The following is a 22,164-nucleotide window of genomic DNA, read 5'->3' on the forward strand; positions in this document are numbered from 1 at the left end:
GTCACATTCTTGGAACTCTGGGGCTGCCATAGTTGCAAATAGGATCCTTGCCAAGCTCAGGGTCATCTCAGAAATGGAATAGTACATGGGTCTGGAGGGCAGAAAACAAGCCCACTCGGCCATCCACAGGCCGTGTTGCCTTGGGGAAACTGCTTTACCTAGCTTCGTTTTCTTTTTGGTAAAATGAGACTGATAGTACTTGCCTTATCAGGTGTTGTGAAATTACGTGAGCTAAAGAAGACAAAATGTCCAGTGCCTGGAGTAGCCCCAACTTCATTTTCCATAAATGCTTATTTATCCATGATCTGTTTGATCAGGCACATCCTTGGCTGGGTGGTTAACCCTCCATTGTGTATTTAGGGTAGGGTAAGTGGGGTAGAGAGAATGCTGGTAAGCTCCTGGGGATCTTTTTTTTTGTAATCACAAAAACACAGTTTCCTTTCTGGATTCATCTCCTGGTGCATTAGTCTCCCCAAGCTGGTCTTCACAGTATTGTAAATTGGGTGACTATTAACCTATTGGACTGGATTTGATTCCTGAGTCTTCTGCTAATTCACTGTTCCTGGGCAGATACTCCCTGTCCCCACCCTCAATCTCCCCACAGCAACAACTGGCCTAGCTCCCCACACCTTTAGTCTGTCATGAAAAGTAGGATCCCTTTACCCAGAAGATGCCCAGTGGCACAGAATGCCTGATTTTAGGCCCACTGTCAGGGACCACAGACCACCTTTACCTAGCTTCATTTTCTTTTTGGTAAAATGAGACTGATAGTACTTGCCTTATCAGGTGTTGTGAAATTACGTGAGCTAAAGAAGACAAAATGTCCAGTGCCTGGAGTAGCCCCAACTTCATTTTCCATAAATGCTTATTTATCCATGATCTGTTTGATCAGGCACATCCTTGGGAAGTGATCCTCAGAGTTCCCAGCTGACTTTTTCTGTTCTGTAGTTAGAGGGGAGTGTGACTTTGGGCAATCTCTTTGGGCCTCAGTTGGCTCAGCTGTTAAATGGGAACACCAGTCTCTCTGTGGTAGGCATGTTGTAAGGCTTAGTTGAGAAACAGGCATACAGGGCCTCAATAATTGTACAGAATTGTTCCTATGATTGAGCTAACCGCTAGCGGGGAGGGGGCACACTCAACGGTGTTTTAAACTTTATTTTGCCCCGGGATTTCCTCTCCCCGGACTTACACCCTCACATGCTAGCGTCACAGGGAAAACCGAGGCAGTTCCTCCCCACCCCCTCCCGCGCATCCAGCCGTGGGGGGGCGGGGGATGCGACTAGAGGCCTAGGCCTGGCCGAGGTGTGGGCGTGGCTGGGGAAGGCTGAGTAGGCGGCAGGGGCGGAGCCCCGCCCCGGGTCCGCGGCTTCTCACGGGCGGGGCTGCTGCAGAGGATCTCAGCTAGCAGAGCCCGAGCTGGAACAGCGCTTTTGTTCTGCTTGCTGCCTCCTAGGCCAGCCGGCGTCTGGGCCCATCCCTCACCTGCCCGCTCCTTCCACCCGCCCATCCTCCGACATCTGGGCCTGCATCCCCTTCCCCAACCGCTTCGTCCCAGATCCTGCCCTCAACCCTTCCCCACACTTCTGGTTAGGGCCATTGCCTGGTACCCTTCTATCCATCCTTCCCTCCTCCATCTCCTTCCCTAGGGCCCCTCTCGCGGACTCCGTTTTCCCAAGGTCCGTATCACCCCGCCCGGCCCCGCCCCTCCAGGCCGGGGATGTTCCCCGCGGCCCGGCGCCCATGGTCCTGACGCTGCTCCTCTCCGCTTACAAGCTGTGCCGCTTCTTAGCCATGTCTGGCCCACGGCCGGGCGCCGAGCGGCTAGCGGTGCCAGGTCCTAACGGAGGCGGAGGCGCCGGCCCGTGGTGGGCTGCGGGTGGCCGCGGGCCCCGGGAGGTGTCGCCCGGGGTGAACACCGAGGTGCAGGGCGCCCTGGAGCGTGCGCTACCGGAGCTGCAGCAGGCACTGTCGGAGCTGAAGCAGGCTGGCGGCACGCGGGCCGTGGGCGCCGGCCTAGCCGACGTTTTCCAGCTAGTGGAGGAGGCCTGGCTGCTGCCGGCCGTAGGCCGCGAGGTCGCCCAGGGTCTATGCGACGCTATCCGCCTGGACGGCGGACTCGACCTGCTGTTGCGGCTGCTGCAGGCGCCGGAGCTGGAGACGCGCGTGCAGGCCGCGCGCCTGCTGGAGCAGATCCTAGTGGCTGAGAACCGGTGAGGGTGCTGCGCGGCTGGTGGGGAAAGCGTGGGATGCTGGGGGGCCGCAAGGGTGGTCCAGTGCTTAGGGCTGTCGTGTGACTCGCACCGTGCCTTTCCTGCCTCACCTCACCAACTCCCTGCACTATACCCCTGTTGGGGATCAGCGTGTCCATTTTACAGATGAGGAAAAGAAGGCTTGGGAAAGTTTAATGATGTGCCCATCCTCACACAGTGAACTGATGGTGCAGCCAGAGTTCGCTCCCAGGGTGTGGGGTGAGGCATGACGGGAGGGGAAGAATGGAGTGGTGGGAATTGGCCCCTGTTCTGAGGATGGACATGGGATCCTATTGTCAATGCCCCCACTAAACCCACAGCCCTCCGCCCTGTAGGCCTGGCAGCCCTCCCATGCTATCTTCTCTCTGCCACTGAGAGAGGAAGAGAACACAATGCCCATAACTGGCAGGGGTTGGGGGGCCTTTCCCCTCTCTGTAAGCTGAAATGAGTGCTGGCCTAAGGGCAACTTTTCCCCTCCATGCCATCCCCAATCCACGTTTTGCTTCCTCCTTCCTCATTGTGGTCCACATAAGAGGCTACACATGATCTTATTCTGTGGCTGCTAATGGGAAACAGGTTTTCTGCTGGGATGAATGGGTGGAAGAAGGAAGAAACTGAGGTGTGGGGCTAGGCAGCAGCCAGAGTATGTATTCTCTACCCCTTCCCCACATAACACCAAGATACAGTAGGTGGGGTCCAAATGAGGCCTGGCAGCCACTCTGTTGCCTGCCTCTTGGGACCCCTGAGCACTTACTTTCTCTTCATTCTGATGCCAGAGCGGACCAGACTGTCACACTCTAGTCTCATGCCGAATTCTCTGATCCTTGATGTTGAGAAGGGTTTTGGAAGGGTCACTTTCAGCTCATGCAGTTCCTTTCTTTTTTTTTTTAATTTTTTTATTAAGGTATGATTGATATACACTCCTGTGAAGGTTTCACATGAAAAAACAATGTGGTTGCTACATTTACCCGTATTATCAAGTCCCTACCCATACCCCAATGCAGTCACTGTCCATCAGTGCAGCAAGTTGCCAGAGATCCACTATGTCCCTTCTCTGTGAAACACTGTTCTCCCCGTGATCCTCCACACCATGTGTACTAAACATAATACCCCTCAGTCCCCTTCTCACCCCCTCCCCACCCGCCCTCCCTCACCCCTCCCCTTTGGTAACCACTAGTTCATTCTTGGAGTCTGTGAGTCTGCTGCCATTTTGTTCCTTCAGTTTTGCTTCATTGTTATACTCCACTGAGGGAAATAATTTGGCATTTGTCTTTCTCTGCCTGGCTTATTTCACTGAGCATAATGTCCTCCAGCTCCATCCATGTTGTTGCAAATGGTAGGATTTGTTTCTTTCTTATGGCTGAATAGTATTCCATTGTATATATGTACCACATCTTCTTTATCCATTCATCTACAGACGGCCACTTAGGTTGCGTCCATATCTTGGCTATTGTAAAAAGTGCTGCGATAAACATAGGGGTGCATATGTCTTTTTGAATCTGAGAAGTCGTATTCTTTGGGTAAATTCCAAGGAGTGGGATTCCGGGGTCAAATGGTATTTCTATTTTTAGTTTTTTGAGGAACCTCCATATTGCTTTCCACAATGGTTGAACTAGCTTACATTCCCACCAGCAGTGTAGGAGGGTTCCCCTTGCTCTGCATCCTTGCCAGCATTTGTTGTTCTTAGTCTTTTCGATGCTGGCCTTCCTTACTGGTGTGCGGTGATATCTCATTGTGGTTTTAATTTGCATTTCCCTGATGATTAGTGATGTGGAGCATCTTCTCATGTGTCTGTTAGCCATCTGAATTTCTTCTTTGGAGAACTGTCTCTTCATATCCTCTGCCCATTTGTTAATCAGGTCATTTGCTTTTTGGGTGTTGAGGTGTGTAAGTTCCTTAGATATTTTGACTGCTAACCCCTTGTCGGATATGTCATTTACAAATATATTCTCCCATACTGTAGGATGCCTTTTTGTTTTGTTGATGGTGCCCTTTGCCGTACAGAAACTTTTTAGCTTGATGTAGTCCCATGAGTTCATTTTTGCTTTTGTTTCCCTTTCTCGAGGAGATGGGTTCAGGAAGAAGTTGCTCATGCTTATATTCAGGAGATGTTTGCCTATGTTGTCTTCTAAGAGTTTTATGGTTTCATGACTTAAAATCAAGTCTTTAATCCATTTAGAGTTTACTTTTGTGTATGGAGTTAAACAATAATCCAGTTTAATTCTCTTTCATGTAGCTGTCCAGTTTTGCCAACACCAGCTGTTGAAGAGGCTGTCATTTCCTCATTGTATGTCCATGGCTCCTTTATCATATATTAATTGACCATATATGGTTGGGTTTATATCAGGACTCTCTGTCTGTTCCATTGGTCTATGGGTCTGTTCTTGTGCCAGTACCAAATTGTCTTCAGCTCATGCAGTTCTCACAGTGTGATGGCAAGGATTAAGAGTGCTTTCCCTGCCATTTTTTAAAAGTTAAAAAAAAATCTGTGGATGGTGGAAATGACACAACTTTTTTATTTATTTATTTTTTTAAAAAAAAATAATTATTTTTTATTGAAGGGTAGTTGACGCACAGTATTACATTACATTAGTTTCAAGTGTACAACACAGTGGTAAAACATTTATATACATAATTCTAGGTTCCAGCTATCACCCTACCAAGCTGTTACAATATCTTGACTATATTCCTTATGCTATACATTACATCCCGGTTACTTATTTATTTTACCATTGGAAGTCTGTCCTTTTTTTTTTTTTTTTTTTTTGTGAGGGCATCTCTCATATTTATTGATCAAATGGTTGTTAACGACAATAAAATTCTGTATAGGGGAGTCAATGCTCAATGCACAATCATTAATCCACCCCAAGCCTAATTTTCGTCAGTCTCCAATCTTCTGAGGCATAACAAACAAGTTCTTACATGGAGAACAAATTCTTACATAATGAATAAGTTACATAGTGAACAGTACAAGGGCAGTCATCACAGAAACTTTCGGTTTTGCTCATGCATTATGAACTATAAACAGTTCAAATATGAATACTCATTTGGTTTTTATACTTGATTTATATGTGGATACCACATTTCTCTCTTTATTATTATTATTTTTAATAAAATGCTGAAGTGGTAGGTAGATACAAGATAAAGGTAGAAAACATAGTTTAGTGTTGTAAGAGAGCAAATGTAGATGATCAGGTGTGTGCCTGTAGACTATGTGTTAATCCAAGCTAGACCAGGGCAATAAAACATCCACGTATGCAGAAGATTTCTCTCAGAACAGGGGGGGTGAGGTTCTAAGCCTCACCTCTGTTGATCCCCAATTTCTCACCTGATGGCCCCCCTGCGACTGTGCCTGTCTTAGGTTGTTCCTCCCTTGAGGAATCTTACCCGTCTCTGGCTAACCAGTCATCTTCCGGGGCCATACAGGGAAATGTGAAGTTGGTAAGTGAGAGGGAAGCCTTATTGTTTGAAAAGGTTAGATTTTTACTTCTTTGCATATTTATGCCCTGTGGCTTCTATGCCCAGCATTTGTCTTGAGGTATCTTTACCACTTGGAAGAATTATGATACTCGGTAAATTTGATATGAGGCACGAATTCTATTTAAGGGTGACACAACTTTTTTAAATGCATGAATGAAGCAATTAAAGTTGGGAGACCAAGTTAGGTTTCTGCTTGTTCAGAAAGTCATTAATCTCCCATCCAACATCTGGTGTCCTAATAAGGATGGGCTGTAAATTTGGAGGGCTAGCAAACAGAGTGGATGCTCACTGGATGTGGTGTTCCTGGGTTGGCGGGTGTGCCCTGCAGGTCTGGTATATGGGATGTGGCGGCTTTAACCAGAACTCTTGGGGAATGGGGGAGGCCAACACCCTAGGAAGAGGAGGGTTGCAAGAGGCAAACTTCACTGGTATTTTTCAAGGTTGAAAATAGCAATTCTCATCTGGTTCAGAATTGCTGAGAGAGGAGTCACACTAACCAATGTCCCTGGTCCCAAGGAAAAACTTCCTAGAGCAGGCATCACCACTTCAGGACCTAGGACAGAGTCCAGGGCTCCTTGAGTGGAGCTTGAAATCCTTCCAAAGGGCAGAATCTCCTCACCTCTCTGTGCTGCAGGGAGGAGGCTAGAAGGGAGAGAAGGAGGCAACACCCTGAGAATTTGTGTTTATGAATTGTTTTCCTTCCTCCACCAACCAATCTCCTCTTAAAGACGATTCTCCCATCAGTGAACACACTACCTCTGTCATTCCTTTTCCTGCAGCTCTCTTCCAGGTTGCTGTCACACCCACTGTCTAGGAGCCTAGGTCACATCTTCCCTCACCCCCAAATACCAGGAGAAGCCCAACAGGGTGGGGCCCCTGAGCTTGGTCCCAGGACACCCAGTGAGGGCCCCATCTGACTGCTAGCCCTCTAAATTCACAGTCCTTCCCCATCAAGGGACCATAATGAGGTTAAATGGTTTAACTAAGAGAGGGTAAATGGTTTCCCCAAGAATACACTATGAATAAGTGGAGAAGACAGGTTTTTTGTGGGAAAAAAATACCAAGAAACCACTGCACATAAATTCATTCAAAACATGCAAAGGTACAAAAAAGAGACACACTTTAAAGTTCTTTTCACCCAGACCTCCTCCTTGGAAGCAAACCAGTGAAACAAATTTCTTGTATGTCTTTCCAGGAAAAGCCTATGCATATAGAAATATTTGCATATATGTGTATATTATGTATATATGCTTGTATATGTGTAGGTATGTACAATTTCCCGTACTTTGGAGCTGGGTTTTGAATCCAGACCCACAGCCTCTCAGACAGCAGAAGAATTGAGAGATGAGTGAATAGTTTTCAACCACACAGTTCAGGTTATGTAAAGGTGCCAAGTGCTAGGTAAAGGCAAAGCTTCTGTCAAGACACATGGAATAAAGTACCCTTTCTGAACTGATGTTCCTGAATAAGTCTTTCCCTTCACTCATCCTCAAGAAATGAGGTTGTTGGATTAGATGATTGCTTAAGCACATCCTGGTTCTGATATACGCAGAGTTTATGTAGCCAGGTTGTTTGGAAACACGAAGTAACCACAAAGGATCTCGAGCTCTGGAGACAGACAGATGTAAATTCAAATGCCATCTATGCCTCTCACCAGCTGTGTAACCTTGGGCATGTTGTATGACCTCTCTGAGTTCTGGCTTTCTCGTTGGTAAAAAGGACAACTGTCGTTGCTGGCTGCCCGAGTGGATGATTAGGATCCATCTGTTCCTTTGGACTGCAGAAAGCTCAGAAATTAGCTCAGCAAAGCTGTGTTGGCCTTATGCCATATTCTGGGTTCAGCTGGGCCCTGCAGTGGATACAAAGTCGCAAGTACTGTGGTCACTGTGGTGCTCACTGGACAAAGACTCCCTAAGGCTTTAGGGTTAACATCACCTGTGGAGGACGTCACTATGGAAGTCAGGAAGACAGGAAACTTTCATCTCTTCCTGGAGCACGGCAACTCTTCTGCCTGCCCTGCCGACTTCCAGGCTCTCTCCCTTGGATCCGTCCTCTCACAGCAGCCCGAGTGACTTTCCTAAAACCCACAAAGGTCAACCCCTCTCCTGAAGGTTTTCAGTGGGTCCCCATTTGCCACCAAAATAAAGTACAAATGCTTTGAGATGGCTCAAAAGGCCCCCAAGACTGTCTCTTCACTCTCCCTGGTGTTGTCCACCTTAGTCACTTGAAGTGGCTTGGCTTCACTTCAGCATGGCTGAGGTGGGGCAGGTCCCCAAGTGTACCAGCTCTCAGACACGTCCAAGCCGTGGCCTGCATCTATGCCTAGAATACAGCTTCTCCTTCTCTTGACTGTCTGCACTGTATTTCTGACTAAATTTGTTTAATATGTTTAATGTGTATCTTTCAATATGGTTAATGTGTATCTTTCTATCTGTATTCTGGTAAAATCTTTATTCTTGTTTTCTGTGCATACATTTTTAATTTACACAAATGGTGCTGTTACATAGCACATTCCATTACTTATGTTTCCCCACTTAATGCTCTGTTTTTAAGATCCCTCATGTGGCTGTGTTACATCTGCTCAGTTCCTTGTAACTGCTCCTTGACCCCCAGAGTGGGCACCTGCTCATGCTACCTCTCCACTCTCCCAGGCTTGACACTGAACTGGGCCCAACTTTCCTCACTACAAATAACACTGCAGTCAGTGGCCTTATCCACATCCTCTTGTGGATCTGTGTGACCATCTCTTTGGGGTATAAAACCAAGAGCCCCAATTTCTGGTTCATAGGGTGTGTGGCTCCTTAATTTCACCCATTCATCCCAGCCTGCTCTCCAAATTGGCTGCCTGAGGCTGCACCTCCACCCGCAGAGCTTCAAGGCATTTGTGGCCCCACACCTCACCAACCTTCCATACTACACAGCTGCAGCCTTTGCCTACCTAATAGGTGTAAAGCAATAGCTATTTTACTTTTAGCTTCTCTGATAACTAACAAATTAGAGCATCTCTTTATTTGCTTAACATTTTGGATTTCCTCTTTTATAAATTGCCCATTTATGTCCTTTGCCCATTTTCTATTAGATTTACTGCCCTTTTCTTGTTGATCTTATTACTTGTTTATTCTACATATGTGAATCCCTTGTTGGTCTTATATTGTTCCTTGTTGGTTTTAGACATCTCAGAGACCTCTGGCCTTCTTTCCATTCCTCAAATGTGCCAAGCTCACCAGCCCTCAGGGTTTTTGTCCCTGTTGTTCTCTGACTGTTATGCTCTGTTCCAGATACTCAGAGGCAGGGGTCTCTGGACATTTAACTCTCGGATGTCACCTCCTCAGACATATCCCTCCATCAGGCATCCTCCATGACATCCCTTGGTTTTGCTATCATTATGGTCATGTCACTGTCTTGTTCACGCATTGTTTCCTTGCTTATTGTCTGTCTCCATATCAGCTGTGTATAAGCTCCAGCCCCTCTTAGTCACTGTTTCACTTCAGCCCCTAGCAGAGTGCCTGGTACATGGTAGGTCCTCAAGAAATGTCTGTTGAGTGAATGCATAAATACATCCTAATCACTCTGCATGGAGTGAAGAAAAGTTTGAAGGCAAGGCTAAGAGTGGTGTACTTCCAAGTGTCAGTTCAAATGATGATAAGAAGTTAACATATATTGAGTCTTTCCTATGTGACAGGCACTGTGCCAACCACTTGACATGGATTGTTACATTAGTTCTCACAGTAATCCTATGGAATACATACTCTTTTTAGCCTATTTGTGAGATGAGGAAACTGAGGTCTAAAGACAAAGGAAGAAACCCAAGGCCCCACAGTTACAAAATGGCAAATAAGAAACCAGGACCCAGGTGATCTGCTCCAGACCTAGGAGTCTTAACCACCCCACGTGCCGGTTCTCCTGGGGGAAGAGGGACCCCGGTGTTTGGGAGGGCAGCAAGGGAGGAAATGGGTCAGGTCAGGATGGCACACCTTTATAATAGGGGAAGTGAGCACAGGCGGGGAGGCGGGGAGGCAGAGAGTATAATGCTCTCCCTCGTGTCCTGTATGGCACTAGTGAGGCCCGAAGAGGTTAGGTGACCATCCCGTGGTCCCAAGGGAACAAACCAAGCACCCCAGGCCGCGGACACTCCACCGTCCCCCTCCCACTTTCTCTCTGCAGGGACCGCGTGGCGCGCATTGGGCTGGGCGTTATCCTGAACTTGGCCAAGGAGCGCGAGCCTGTGGAGCTGGCACGCAGCGTGGCAGGCATCTTGGAGCACATGTTCAAGCACTCAGAGGAGACGTGCCAGCGGCTAGTGACGGCGGGCGGCCTGGACGCGGTGCTGTACTGGTGCCGCCGCACGGACTCGGCACTGCTCCGCCACTGTGCGTTGGCGCTGGCCAACTGCGCTCTGCACGGGGGCCAGGCGGCGCAGCGGCGCATGGTGGAGAAGCGCGCCGCCGAGTGGCTCTTCCCGCTCGCCTTCTCCAAAGACGACGAGCTGCTGCGGCTGCACGCGTGCCTCGCCGTGGCGGTGCTGGCGACCAACAAGGAGGTGGAGCGCGAGGTGGAGCGCTCGGGCACACTGGCGCTCGTGGAGCCACTCGTGGCCTCGCTGGATCCCGGCCGCTTCGCCCGCTGCCTAGTAGATGCCAGCGACACAAGCCAGGGTCGCGGACCCGACGACCTGCAGCGCCTCGTGCCGCTGCTGGACTCGTCGCGCCTAGAGGCTCAGTGCATCGGGGCTTTCTATCTCTGTGCCGAGGCTGCCATAAAGAGCCTGCAGGGCAAGACCAAGGTGGGTGCGGGTGTGCAGTAGGGTGTGTCGGGGCTTGCTTCCCAGAGAAAGAGACATTCAACTGGGACTTGAAATAAACACAAGAGGTAGGCGAAGCAAGGAGAAGGATGTGGAGCTAGTTATTCTGGCCTTGAAGGCAACACCAAGGTTTTTAAGCAAGGGACACTTGTGTTTTACAAAGATCACCCTGGCTGCTGAGTGGAGATGAATCGACAAGTGGGAAGCAAGTAGCCCAGATAGGAGGCCATGATAAGGGGGCAGAAAGGGGGAGGTTGGGACTAGAGCGTGGCAGCCGAGGCAGAGACAGAATTAGGACTTGGATGGCTGAGTGAAGGAGAGAGGAGAGCTGTGGATGACTCCTGGCTTTGGACCTAGGCAATCCAGTGGCTGATGGCACCCGGTACTGAAATAAGGGGAACTGGGTGAGACAGGTTGGAGTGGGGGAGGGGAAGGTCATGAGGGCTGGGTTTGAGGCGCATGCGCTGGGGAGCTCCAGGGGGGGCATTTTGTCATTTGGGTCTGGAGGCCAGAAGGAAGATGAGTATAGAGACAGAGGCCTGAGGCAGGACATGAGTGTGTCAGCCAGATAACTCCCAGCTGAGTCCCTAGAGGTCATGTGTCGGGGTGTGATCTGAAGACTCTGCCCTCTGCTTTCGCTTGCTATGTGCACTTGGGTACCTGGCTTCCCCCCTGAGTCTCTATATGCCTCATTTTTTACACACTGAAAAGTGGAAGGAGTCGACCACAGCAGTAGTTCTTACCCTGGATGTGGGACTAGTAATAGTAAAATTATCAAAAGTTTGTGTTTTGTTTTTTTTAATGTTACAGAATCAGCATAATCCCTATAATGTCACTCTCTCTCCTTTGCATTCCTCTGGGGGTTTAGGGTTGGGGGTTTCGGGTTGGTGCACAGGGAGTGATACACACCATTGGACCACCCTGTCTGTACCATTGCTGTCATCTGGGGCTGCTCAGAGGACTGTGTCTCACAGGTGATTGTCACTTCTCATGTGTGTCCCCACATATCAAGAAGATTGTTGTGTTAGGGGGTCTCTGAAGCTTCTTCCAAGGTCCAGTGTTCTAGGAGCTTCTGATTCTGCTCTCTGTGCCCCAGAGTTGGGTCATGGGAGGGCTGGCTTTACAATCAGGATATTTTGCTTTTGGAGAAGGGACTTGAAGGGAAGTAGAGAGTGAGAACCCCAAGGATTGGGTCTGGGCAGCAGCCATGACCCCACCTCTGACAATCCTCCCAGCAAGACCAAATGAGCGTAGTTCAGTAAAGACATAGTGAGCCCACACTCCGGGCCCTGCAGTGTGCCAGGTATGGGACTCCAGGGATGACTAAGACATGACCTCAGTTTATTGTCCAGTGAAAACTGCATTATCAACTAGCAATAGCAGTGTTCAGAGTGTGGTACAAGGCCTAATTGGAGGTATGGGCAAATGGTGAGGAAATCAAAGCAGGCTACATGGAGGAAGTGCTAATCAATTTGGATTCCAGTGGATGAGTAGGATTCCCATGAGCAGGCTGGAAGGAGTAAGGGTTTGGGAACACCATGGGCTGAGGCTCAGAAGTGGGAGAGCCTTTGTGGGTGGGTGTCAGACAAGTGTGGGTTTGTGAAAGGGAAGATGAGTTAGAGTGGCAGGCAGGGGCTGCACTGTGCCACACTTGATCCGAGGGCTCAGACTTGATCCCAGGGCAGAAGGCAGCTGCAGAGGAGACAGGAGGAGAACCTACCTGGTCAGGAGTTGAGATCAAGTTGCAGGAGGGGGAACCTACAGGATTATTGGGTGAAGGCAGGGCTAGGGCAGAGGTTTGGAAGAGGCTGGCGAGCTGTTGGATCCAAGATGCCCTTCCCCCGACCCTCCGTAGGTATTCAGCGACATCGGCGCCATCCAGAGCCTGAAACGCCTGGTTTCCTACTCCACTAATGGCACCACGTCGGCGCTGGCCAAGCGCGCGCTGCGTCTGCTGGGCGAGGAGGTGCCGCGGCCTATCCTGCCCTGTGTAGCCAGCTGGAAGGAGGCTGAGGTCCAGACGTGGCTGCAACAGATCGGGTTCTCCCAATACTGCGACCGCTTTAGGGTAGAGCCGCGCGGGGCCGCCTCCTCGGAGTCGGAGCCCGAGCATCCCTGTGGGCGCGCGGCCGCTAGGGGGCGCCCTGCACACAGGCTACCATGTGGCCTTTTGAGGGGTGGAGAGCCCATGCTTAGCCACTTTAGGGGTCAATCGGCTCTGATCTGGGTTCCATCCGCCTCCCCCACCGTCGTCCCCAGTTCCCCTCCCTTGCATCTTGTGCTTGGGATCCGTGGGCTAAGGAGGGGAGCCCTGCCTTAATCTGACCCCTCTGCAGGAGCAGCAGGTAGATGGCGACCTGCTTCTGCGTCTCACGGAAGAGGAACTCCAGACCGATCTGGGCATGAAATCGGGCATCACCCGAAAAAGGTACGGAGCCTCCTGCCCGCCCATCCCTCTAAACGCCCCCTCTGCCACTAGCCAGTCCAGAGTAAGGACCTCAGCGACCTTTCCTCCCTGGGGTGCAGATTCTTTAGGGAGCTCACGGAACTCAAGACCTTCGCCAACTACGCTACGTGCGACCGCAGCAACCTGGCTGACTGGCTGGGCAGCCTGGACCCGCGCTTCCGCCAGTACACATATGGCCTGGTCAGCTGTGGCCTGGACCGCTCCCTGCTGCACCGCGTGTCCGAGCAGCAGCTCCTGGAGGACTGTGGCATCCACCTGGGTGTGCACCGCGCCCGCATCATCACGGCTGCCAGAGGTCAGCCTGCCCATCTGGGACCCCAGCCCTGCCCTGGCCCCAGCCCTGGAGGGGCGAGGGGAGACACCTGGTAAGGCCTCAGAGCCTCACTGTGGATTTGAGCACAAATGCTGTGCCAGACTGGACAAAGATGAATATGTTGCCCTTGGCCCTCAGGAAGTTCCCAATCAGAGGTGGGTAGAGTGTGGCAGTAAGGGCGGTATGTAAACAGTGGGAGGCATGCCCAGGACTCCAGTGGGAGCCCAGAGGAAGCACTGCCTACCCTGTCCTTTAGCAAACACCTGACCACAGCCAGAGGACACCTGGGGCGGGTGGGCGGGGCACAGGGCGTGTGTGTGGGTTCAGCAGGCAGAGCAGTCCAGGCAGACGGAGTAGCATGTGGAAATAGGTAAGACAGAACATGGAGGGGGCACATTCGGTGTATGGGTAGGAAGATAGAGGGACTCATCCTATCAGCCAGCAGCTTACAAAGTATGGCTTCTGAAGGTGCTTTAGGAAGGTCTTGAGGGCTGAGTGGATTCTAGGGTTCTAGCAACCCTCTTTATTTACTCACTTATTTTAATTTACTATTTAGCTAATGCTTATTGGCAAATATATATGGCAGGTCCTATACTGTTTTTAACTGATACTACCTCATTAATCTCTACATGCATTGTATGCAATGGAAGTTAATTTTTTAAAAAATCAACTTTAAAAAACATTTTAAACAATAAACAAGTTATAATTTCATTTAGAAGTGTCCAGTCTGAAGAGTTTCAAAAAAGTCATACCTCTGTATAATTACCATCAAGGGTGTTAATTTTAAAGATGATGAAACTAAGATATAAAGAATCTAAATTTCCATGGTTATAAATCATTAAATAACTGAACTGGGACTTGAACCTCTGTCTTTCTGCTTCATAAATAGACAGATACTGTCAGTGAGCATTAAGTCTGAATGTTGTAAGAAAATGGATTATTTTCATTCATCCATTCTTTCAGCAAGTATGTACTAAGCTTCTACTAGGGACAAGGGGCTGGGCTTTGGCCCCATTCTTTTGCTTCAACCAAAGCATACATATTAGCTTCTGTCGTTTTACATTGCAGGTCTCAGTAAAACCCCAAGATTTCATTTTTTTAAAACCAGGAGAATGCTATTGTGAAAATAGGTTACAAATCCCTTCAACAGTGAGTTGGAAGCCATGCCTGTTTTTAAAGTGGGGCAATGACACACTCAGACTTAGATTTTAGAAAGTCTGGTAGCTGTGCAAACAGCTTATACAGGGTAAGTATGGATTTGGGAAGACCACTGAAGAGGCTGGAGTTGGGGGCCTAGACAGAGGGAAGGCACTGGAGCTGGACTCTAGGATGTTTAGCAGGAAGAGTTCACAGAACACAGTGCCTAGCTCTGAGCTCTGCACTTCCACGAGGACAGGATTTGTCTGATTTGCTCACTAATGTATCCCATATACTAAGGATAGTGCCTGGCACACTTAATAAATATTTGTTGAATGAATGAATGAGAAGCAGGGGTTTGAGGCCAATTCCCAGGTTTCTGGCTGTGGTGGGAACTAGAAAAGAGGGGGCCAGAGGAGAATTTGGGATATGCTGGGTTTGGAGAGCCTGGGGGCAGCTGGGTGTGCAGGTCTGGAGAGGGCAGGGCTGGAGGTGCGCATCAATGTCCCTGCAAGCACAATGCCTGCTTCCTGAGAGGGACTCACCAATAGTTAGTGGCCTTCCTTCCTGTAGGCCCCATACCTCTACCTCAGTGACCCTTTTTAGAACAAGCCACTGTGCCTGGGCTAGCCTGAGAACTGTGGGAGGGCGGGAAATGACGAGCCTCATGGTGAATGAGGAGGAGGGACCACCCTCACCAAGCCATGTCTCATTCTCCTCAGAAATGCTACACTCCCCACTTCCCTGCACTGGCTGCAAAGCTAGCGGGGACACCCCAGATGTCTTCATCAGCTACCGCCGGAACTCAGGCTCCCAGCTGGCCAGGTGAGGAGGGGTGGGGAGGCAGCCTGCAGCCTTGGGGCAAGACCAGGGCAGTGACACAGGACCTCTTCACAGCCTCCTGAAGGTACACCTGCAGCTGCATGGCTTCAGTGTCTTCATTGATGTGGAGAAGCTGGAAGCAGGCAAGTTTGAGGACAAGCTCATCCAGAGTGTCATGGGTGCCCGAAACTTCGTGCTGGTGCTGTCAGCTGGGGCACTGGACAAATGCATGCAGGACCGCGACTGCAAAGACTGGGTACACAAGGTAGGGGCTGGCCTCTGTGGTTCCAGAATTGGCCTGAGGCCAGGGGACAAGGTCCTCCTCCCATTCCTTCTCATCTACACACCCCAGCAGCCTCCATGGCCCAGCTGGCAGTCAGGAGCCACAGTTCCAATTGTACTAGGACTCTAGCAAATCATTTAGACTCTCTGAGCCTCAGTTTTATCATCTACAAAATGGGGATAACTTACCTGTCCTGTTCACCTGGTAGGATTGTTGTGAGAGTCAGAGAATGAAAATGCTTTGGAAAATGATCTGTGAGGGAAGGGGGCGCAGGAGAGCATAGTGACAGGCACAATAGAATCATTAAGAGCAGAGAGCTGTGGGTTTGAATCCTGGCCCTGGCCTTATGTAACCCCAATGACCTTCATGTCTTTTACTGTGAAGTGGGATAATTATAGTACCAAACTCCCTAGGATATTGTTATAAAGATTAAAAGAGCTAAAATTTTTGAAGTGTTTAGCAGAATGTCTAGCTTATGTATTTATTATGCATACTACCACTGTTTATTTCACCATTGTATCTTCAATGCATGACACACAGTAGAAACTCTTTGAATATTTGCAGAATGGATAGATGGATAGATGGATGGATCCGTATCACATGTGCAAGTTATTAAACACTAATCTGTGAGTAGGAATTGGGGCTAGGGCTGAGGAATGCAATAGTCATCTGACATGGGCCCTTATCCTTAAGCAGCTAAGGAGACAAGAATATGCCCAGAATAACTAGATCGTATATAAATTGGTGTCAATGCTGAGCTAGGTGAGCCTCTTAGTTGCCATAGAAGTACGGAGAAGAGAGAAAACACTGAGGTCTAGAATAATCTGGAAAGGCTTCATGGAGGAAGCAGAATTTGAGAAGTGTCTTAAGAAGTTAGGTAAGTGGAAGGGAAGGCATCCCAGGCAGGGGAAACAGCAAGAGCAAAGAACAAAAATAGGGCTAAGAAGGGTGCCAAACACCTACACGAATCACTGGTATTGCTTTCTCCATCTTATAGATGAAGAAACTGAGGCTCGGAGAAGTAGAGTACTTTTTTCCCATGGCCACACTGGTGTAGAAATCAGAAAAGCTGGGCTTTGAACTCCATCCATCTGACCCACAGCCCCTGATCTTTCCCGGGACCTGACTGTGTTCCATGGCACAGATCTGAGTGGTATGGGGAGAAGTAGTGGGATAGGGCTGGAGTCAGCTGACACCAGAGATAACTGTATCTCTTCCCTACTCGACATTCAGTGACATCATATTGCTAGCTTGAAATCAACCATGGTGAGAGTATTTACACTACAGAAATTGGTAGATCCTTCAAATCAGGGTTTTATTTGTTCATTTGGCTGCAAACCTAGTGGGTTTTTTTTTGCCCCCTGGCGAGCTGGTTGTTAAGTATTTATCAGCATACCACTGACTATAAAAACTATGGAACCAGATTGTGCCTAAAGGCTGGGAGAAGACCTATGCTTAAAACACTGGGAAAAGGAACCCCATGAGGGCAATGATGCCAGAACAGTGGGCTTTAGGGAGAAATTCTGACACTATAGAACAGTCTAGATTGACTGTGGAGAAGAGGGTGTGTTCATGGCTGAGTCCTGGGCTTGATTTGGGGAGGAGGTGCTAGGCCAAAGAAACACCCTGGAGGATTATGACTGATGGCCTAGAGCAGGTGGCAGGTGTCCTTCTGAGAGAAAGAGAGGAGTATCTGTGAATTCCATGAGAGCGCAGACCTGGCCTTGTTTACTTTATCTCTGATGTCTAAAATCATGCAAGGTACAAAGTAGGCTCTGAAGAGTTTATAGAATAATTGAATGAATGACTAAACAGATGAGTGATTCTGGAAGCTGAGATAACTAGGGAAAGTGAACATTTCCACTAGGTTTACCAGGTCAGACAACTTAACTCTAGTTAAGTTTTCATTCTAAACCAGCTAGGTGATATTGAACAAGCCATTACTCCTCTCCAGGCCAGATTCTGAAATGGATGTGCTGTCTTTGGTGCTAAGTAATTATTGATGAAGCAAATGAATCTGAAACACATGTCTAAAGGTTCCTGAATGCATTTCTGCAGGATCATAATTCATCCAAATTCTCAGCAGAGAGGCAGAGGGCTTAGTTGAAAGAGCCCAGGACTTGGAATCTGAAGGCTTGAGTCAGAGGCCTGGCCCCTCCTGGGATGGACATGTGTGTAAATTGGGAGCAGGTCCCTCTCCTTTCTGGGCTTCCTTCTTCTCATTCATAAAATGGAGAGGTTACCCAGAAGCCAGTCAAGGTCAAAGTCATGCAGGTTCTCTCCCCAGGAAGGATCTGCTCCATTAGGGTGTTTGGCACCCATCATTGTCCCAGCAGACTGCAAGGAGGGAAGAGGCAGGCAGAATGGTGGGAGCCTTTACCTTGGACTAGTCCCAAAGGCTGCCTCATCCCTCCTTGGCTGTTTTTAGTGCTTAATTGCTTCTGGTTTCAAACCTCCTTTCCCCAAAGCCACATTTAGTGAGTAATCAATATGGAAAACCACAAGTGAACAGCACTGAACAGTCCAATCCCTGTGGCTCCCCCTTGAAATGAAAAAAAAAAAATTCAATAAGCATTTACCAGAGCACCCACTAATAGTAAGTAGTATCCTCAGGACAACCTTGTGAGGCAGGTTTATTATTCCCCACTTTACAGAGGAGGAAATAATAACACCTATTACTTATTAAGCATGCATTACATGCTAGGTGCTGTTCTGACCACTTGCCATGGGATAATGCAGTTATTCCTCCCAACAGTCCTACCAAATTGTCTGCCAGTAACACTATTCTATATGTGAGAAAACAGAGGCTTTGAGATCTATTCTTTTTGCCTCAGGTCACAAAGCCTATGTCAGAGACTCAAAGTGAACCCAGATCTGATGACTCCAGAGTGCTATGCTATCTTGTTTCACTCATCCAGCCATTCTGCCATCCAGCCATGCACTAAGTATTTAGCAAGGGCTGACTGTGGGCAGGGCTTTTTGAAAGATGCTGAAATAAAAGGTGAGGGAGAAAAAAACCTCAGTGTAGTCTCTGCCCTTATCCCTGATGCAGAACAGAGATGTTTAATAAATTACCCATTAATTAAATTTGAAACTGTAGCATGTGCTGCAGAGCCTATGAAAGCCTATGACAGGGGAATCTGACCTGGTGAGGGAAGTGAGGTACGGAGAAACTGTTGATTGAGCTCAGATCACAAAAATGAGTAGGCATTAGCTAGGTGAAGGGACAAGGAAGAGCATTTTAGACAGAGGAAACAGAATGTGCAAAGGCCCTGTGCTACTAGGGAGATGGCACATCTAAGGGGCTGCAAGGTCTGTATGGCTGGAAGACAGTGCAGGGGTAGAGTCTGAGAAACGAGCCATAGCCAACCACACAGGGCCTTCAGATCACATTAAGGAGTTTGAACTTTATTCTAGGATCCATTTAAAGTCTTGGAGAGTTTTAAGTAGCAGGTGACAGGATCAGATTTGCATTTTGCAAAGAGTAGCTAGGTGAAGGGTCAACATAGAGAACAAATTAGAGGGGGCAAGAGTAGATGAGGAGAGACCTGATGGGGGATAAAGATAAGTGAGGTTGGAGCAGGGCAGTGGTGGGATGGAGGCAGAGAAAAGTAAGTGGATTTGAGAAATAAGTAAGGAGGATAATTGGCAGGTCTCATGATGGATCAATTTTGCTGCAGTAGGTGTGATGTTTTTCTTCTAACACCAAATTGTGTGAGGTTTTTCCCACATCAACTACCAGTTCTCCAACTTACCATCACCAACTGGGTGTCCCACAATTCAGTTTGATTCTGGTACTAACTACCCAGAGCCAGTGTCAGACTCCGCAGGTTGAAGGGTACAGCCCCATTAAGTCTGCCTTCATTTCAGATGCCAGTCAGAAGTCCCAGGTTCCTAAGCTACCTGCACTTTTATCTGACTTGATTACAAATTCAGGGGTTCCTGTGACCAACCCCTCAGGGTCAATAATTTGCTAGAATGACATGCAGAACTCAGGAAAGCATCTTACTTATTACTGGTTTATTATAAAGGATACAACTCAGGAACATCCAGATGTAAGAGGTGCATAAGGCAAGGTATGGGCGGTGGGTGCACGGGCAGGAGAAGCACAGAGCTTCCATACCTAGATGTGTTCACCAACCCACCCCATCCTTAGTGGCTTTTATGGAGGTCTCATTATGCAGGTGTTGCCAGGGGAGGTCTCTCTGTGCGCTAGGTGAAACCTCAGCCCAGACAGGGGAGGATTCTTGACTCTGAGAAAGAATTCATGAACAGGTCAGACGAGTGTAGGTAGGGAAGGAATTCATTAAAGCAAGATAGAAGCGAATGTCAGCAGGTGTGCAGACAGTAGAGCGCAAGGAAGAACAGAGGGAGGAAAGGGAACTCCTGCTCGACATGAGGTAAATCCCTTGCCAACTCCTGGAGTCAGGGTCACCTAGTGTCCAGCGTCTGCTTGAATCTGCACAGCGTGGGAACTAAGCCCCTACAACCCCAGGATTTGGGGGAGCCGTGGAGTGAGATTATGTTCTGAGAACTTCCACTTCCCTACTGGTCCGAAATAAAACAGGGAGAGAGAAAAGGACTGTGTTAAGACTAGAAAGCTGAATGAAATAGCAACATGACAGACATTTACCACCGGAGGTAGAAGTCAGCAAGTTCGTCTTTATCACAGAAAAGAGTACAGAGACAAGTGCAATCTGCTTTTGCAGCAATAAAGTTTGTTTGATGTCAGACAGTACACACTCAGACAGGAGGGTGGGTGACCTCGAGAGTAGGCACATTTAAGGGTTTAGAGTTTGGGGTTTTATAGGGCCTTTTGGGTAGGTGTCGGCGTAAGGCATGATGTATACAGGTGATTCATAATTCCTTTGAAGTTTAGTTTTAAGAACAGGGTTATATAAGTGACTGTGTTGATCCAGATCACAGCATTCCTTATCCACATAGGTTCATTTACACTTGGGGATCTGTCTCTTGTCCTGGTTACAAAGTTATTTAATTGATTAAAGGGCTGGAAGAAGAAGAACAGCATATTGATTAAGTTTAAGAATAAAATGGGCCTTTTTTGCAGGCTAAGTAGATTTTACAATGGCAATGATCCTTGTCCCATTTCCGTGCTCTTTCTTGTAAGTATGCATGATTGTCATTGGCCATTGGTGACTGAACTCAGTCTCTGGCCTCTCTCCCCTCCCTAGTGGCCTCTGTGTTTTGAAGGGTGTGTCTGTGTAAAAGTTTCAACCCTGTAATCATAGCTTGGTCTTTCTGGAGACCAGCCCCTGTCCCAAAACATCCCTACCCTCCCATCCTAGACATCTGGAGATTCCAAGGGTTTTAGGAGCTCTGTGTCCAAAGCTGGGACAAAGAGCAGAAATTTATTTTTAATTATACCACAAGGGGTGAGAGAGAAATCAAGATAGATTTCAGGACCAGCACCCCATCCTGGGCTCGGCCTTAGGTTATTGGCCCTCCAGGCATCTGCCTGGCCCCAGAATCCCTGACTTGGGGACCCAGGTCTCTTCCCCCTCCCCTCTCTTTCTCCAGGAAATTGTGACTGCTTTGAGCTGTGGCAAGAACATTGTGCCTGTCATTGATGGCTTCGAGTGGCCAGAGCCCCAGGCTCTGCCTGAGGACATGCAGGCTGTGCTCACCTTCAATGGCATCAAGTGAGGAGCTGGGGACAGGTACTCGGGCCCCCCAGCCAGCAGCTCCCTCTGCCCAGCCCCTGACCCACCAGCCTCTGTGCCCACAGGTGGTCCCACGAGTACCAGGAGGCCACCATCGAGAAGATCATCCGCTTCCTGCAAGGCCGCTCCTCCCGGGACTCATCTGCAGGCTCCGACACCAGTTTGGAGGGTGCTGCCCCCATGGGGCCGACTTAACCGGTCCCTAATTCCCAAGCCCAGCTGTGACCCCTGTTCCATTGTCCCTTCTGAAGGAGCAGCTCCTCAAACTGGCCTCCCTGGGCTGAGACAGCATGGGCCCTTCTCAGGAAATGGCTCTCCTGTCCCCTGCCCTCTGGCCCACCTCAAACCCAGCGTCCTCAGTATCTGGAAAAGGAAGGGATGCCAGGCACTGTGAGTGGTTAATAGTTAAGAGAACTCCCCCAGGTCTGCCACCAGAGTCTCTGTTCAGGTGTGGTAGGGTCACAGAGATGGACGGTTGGCTGCACACTAGTCTGCCTCCTGCCCTGACAGCAGCCAGCTTGAGTAGGGGTAGGCAGGCAGCCTCTGATGAATTAGGACAATGCCCAGCCCTCTCAGCGAAGCAAGGTCCTGGGCCCAGGAGCCACTGGGGAATGAGAATCCAGTGATGGCTCTCCAGCTAGACCGTGCCTGCCCCCTGGGCTCCCCATTTCCCACTACCCTGTGACCTTGCCCCTGCCACCACTCAGTGCCCTTAGCTGCCTGGCTTGGCCCCAAGTCCTCTCCCAGCCTTGCTGAGGCACAGCCTCCTTTGCTCATCCAGGTTCGGGGGTGGGCTGAGCCAGCCCTCACTCTGGCTGGTCTGCAGCCATGGCCGGCTTTGCTACACTCACTGGTGCATGTGAGCCCCTAGCTGGTCCTCGGTCTGGGCAGGGGAGGCCACATCTCAAAGGGCAGCTAGCCACCCTACCAG

The 22,164-nt window shown here is 49.1% G+C and overlaps 1 protein-coding gene across 2 annotated transcripts; it reads left to right on the top strand.

Annotated features, from left to right (window-relative positions):
- The first annotated feature begins 909 nt into the window (after positions 1–909).
- On the top strand, positions 910–21,509 carry SARM1 (sterile alpha and TIR motif containing 1). Of its 2 annotated transcripts, none has more exons than XM_036899710.2 (9): positions 910–2,210; positions 9,894–10,512; positions 12,386–12,598; positions 12,867–12,958; positions 13,057–13,292; positions 15,170–15,272; positions 15,345–15,534; positions 21,091–21,212; positions 21,299–21,509. In XM_036899710.2, exons 1-9 carry the CDS (start codon positions 1,741–1,743, stop codon positions 21,426–21,428), a joined length of 2,175 nt encoding a protein of 724 aa, XP_036755605.1. In that variant the 5' UTR covers positions 910–1,740; the 3' UTR covers positions 21,429–21,509. The 2 variants fall into 2 exon arrangements, with proteins under 2 accessions (XP_036755605.1, XP_036755615.1); XM_036899720.2 differs by having other exon boundaries at positions 12,386–12,544.
- Positions 21,510–22,164: the final 655 nt, after the last annotated feature.

Source organism: Manis pentadactyla, chromosome 4, assembly GCF_030020395.1.
Source record: "Manis pentadactyla isolate mManPen7 chromosome 4, mManPen7.hap1, whole genome shotgun sequence".
Taxonomy (NCBI): domain Eukaryota; kingdom Metazoa; phylum Chordata; class Mammalia; order Pholidota; family Manidae; genus Manis; species Manis pentadactyla.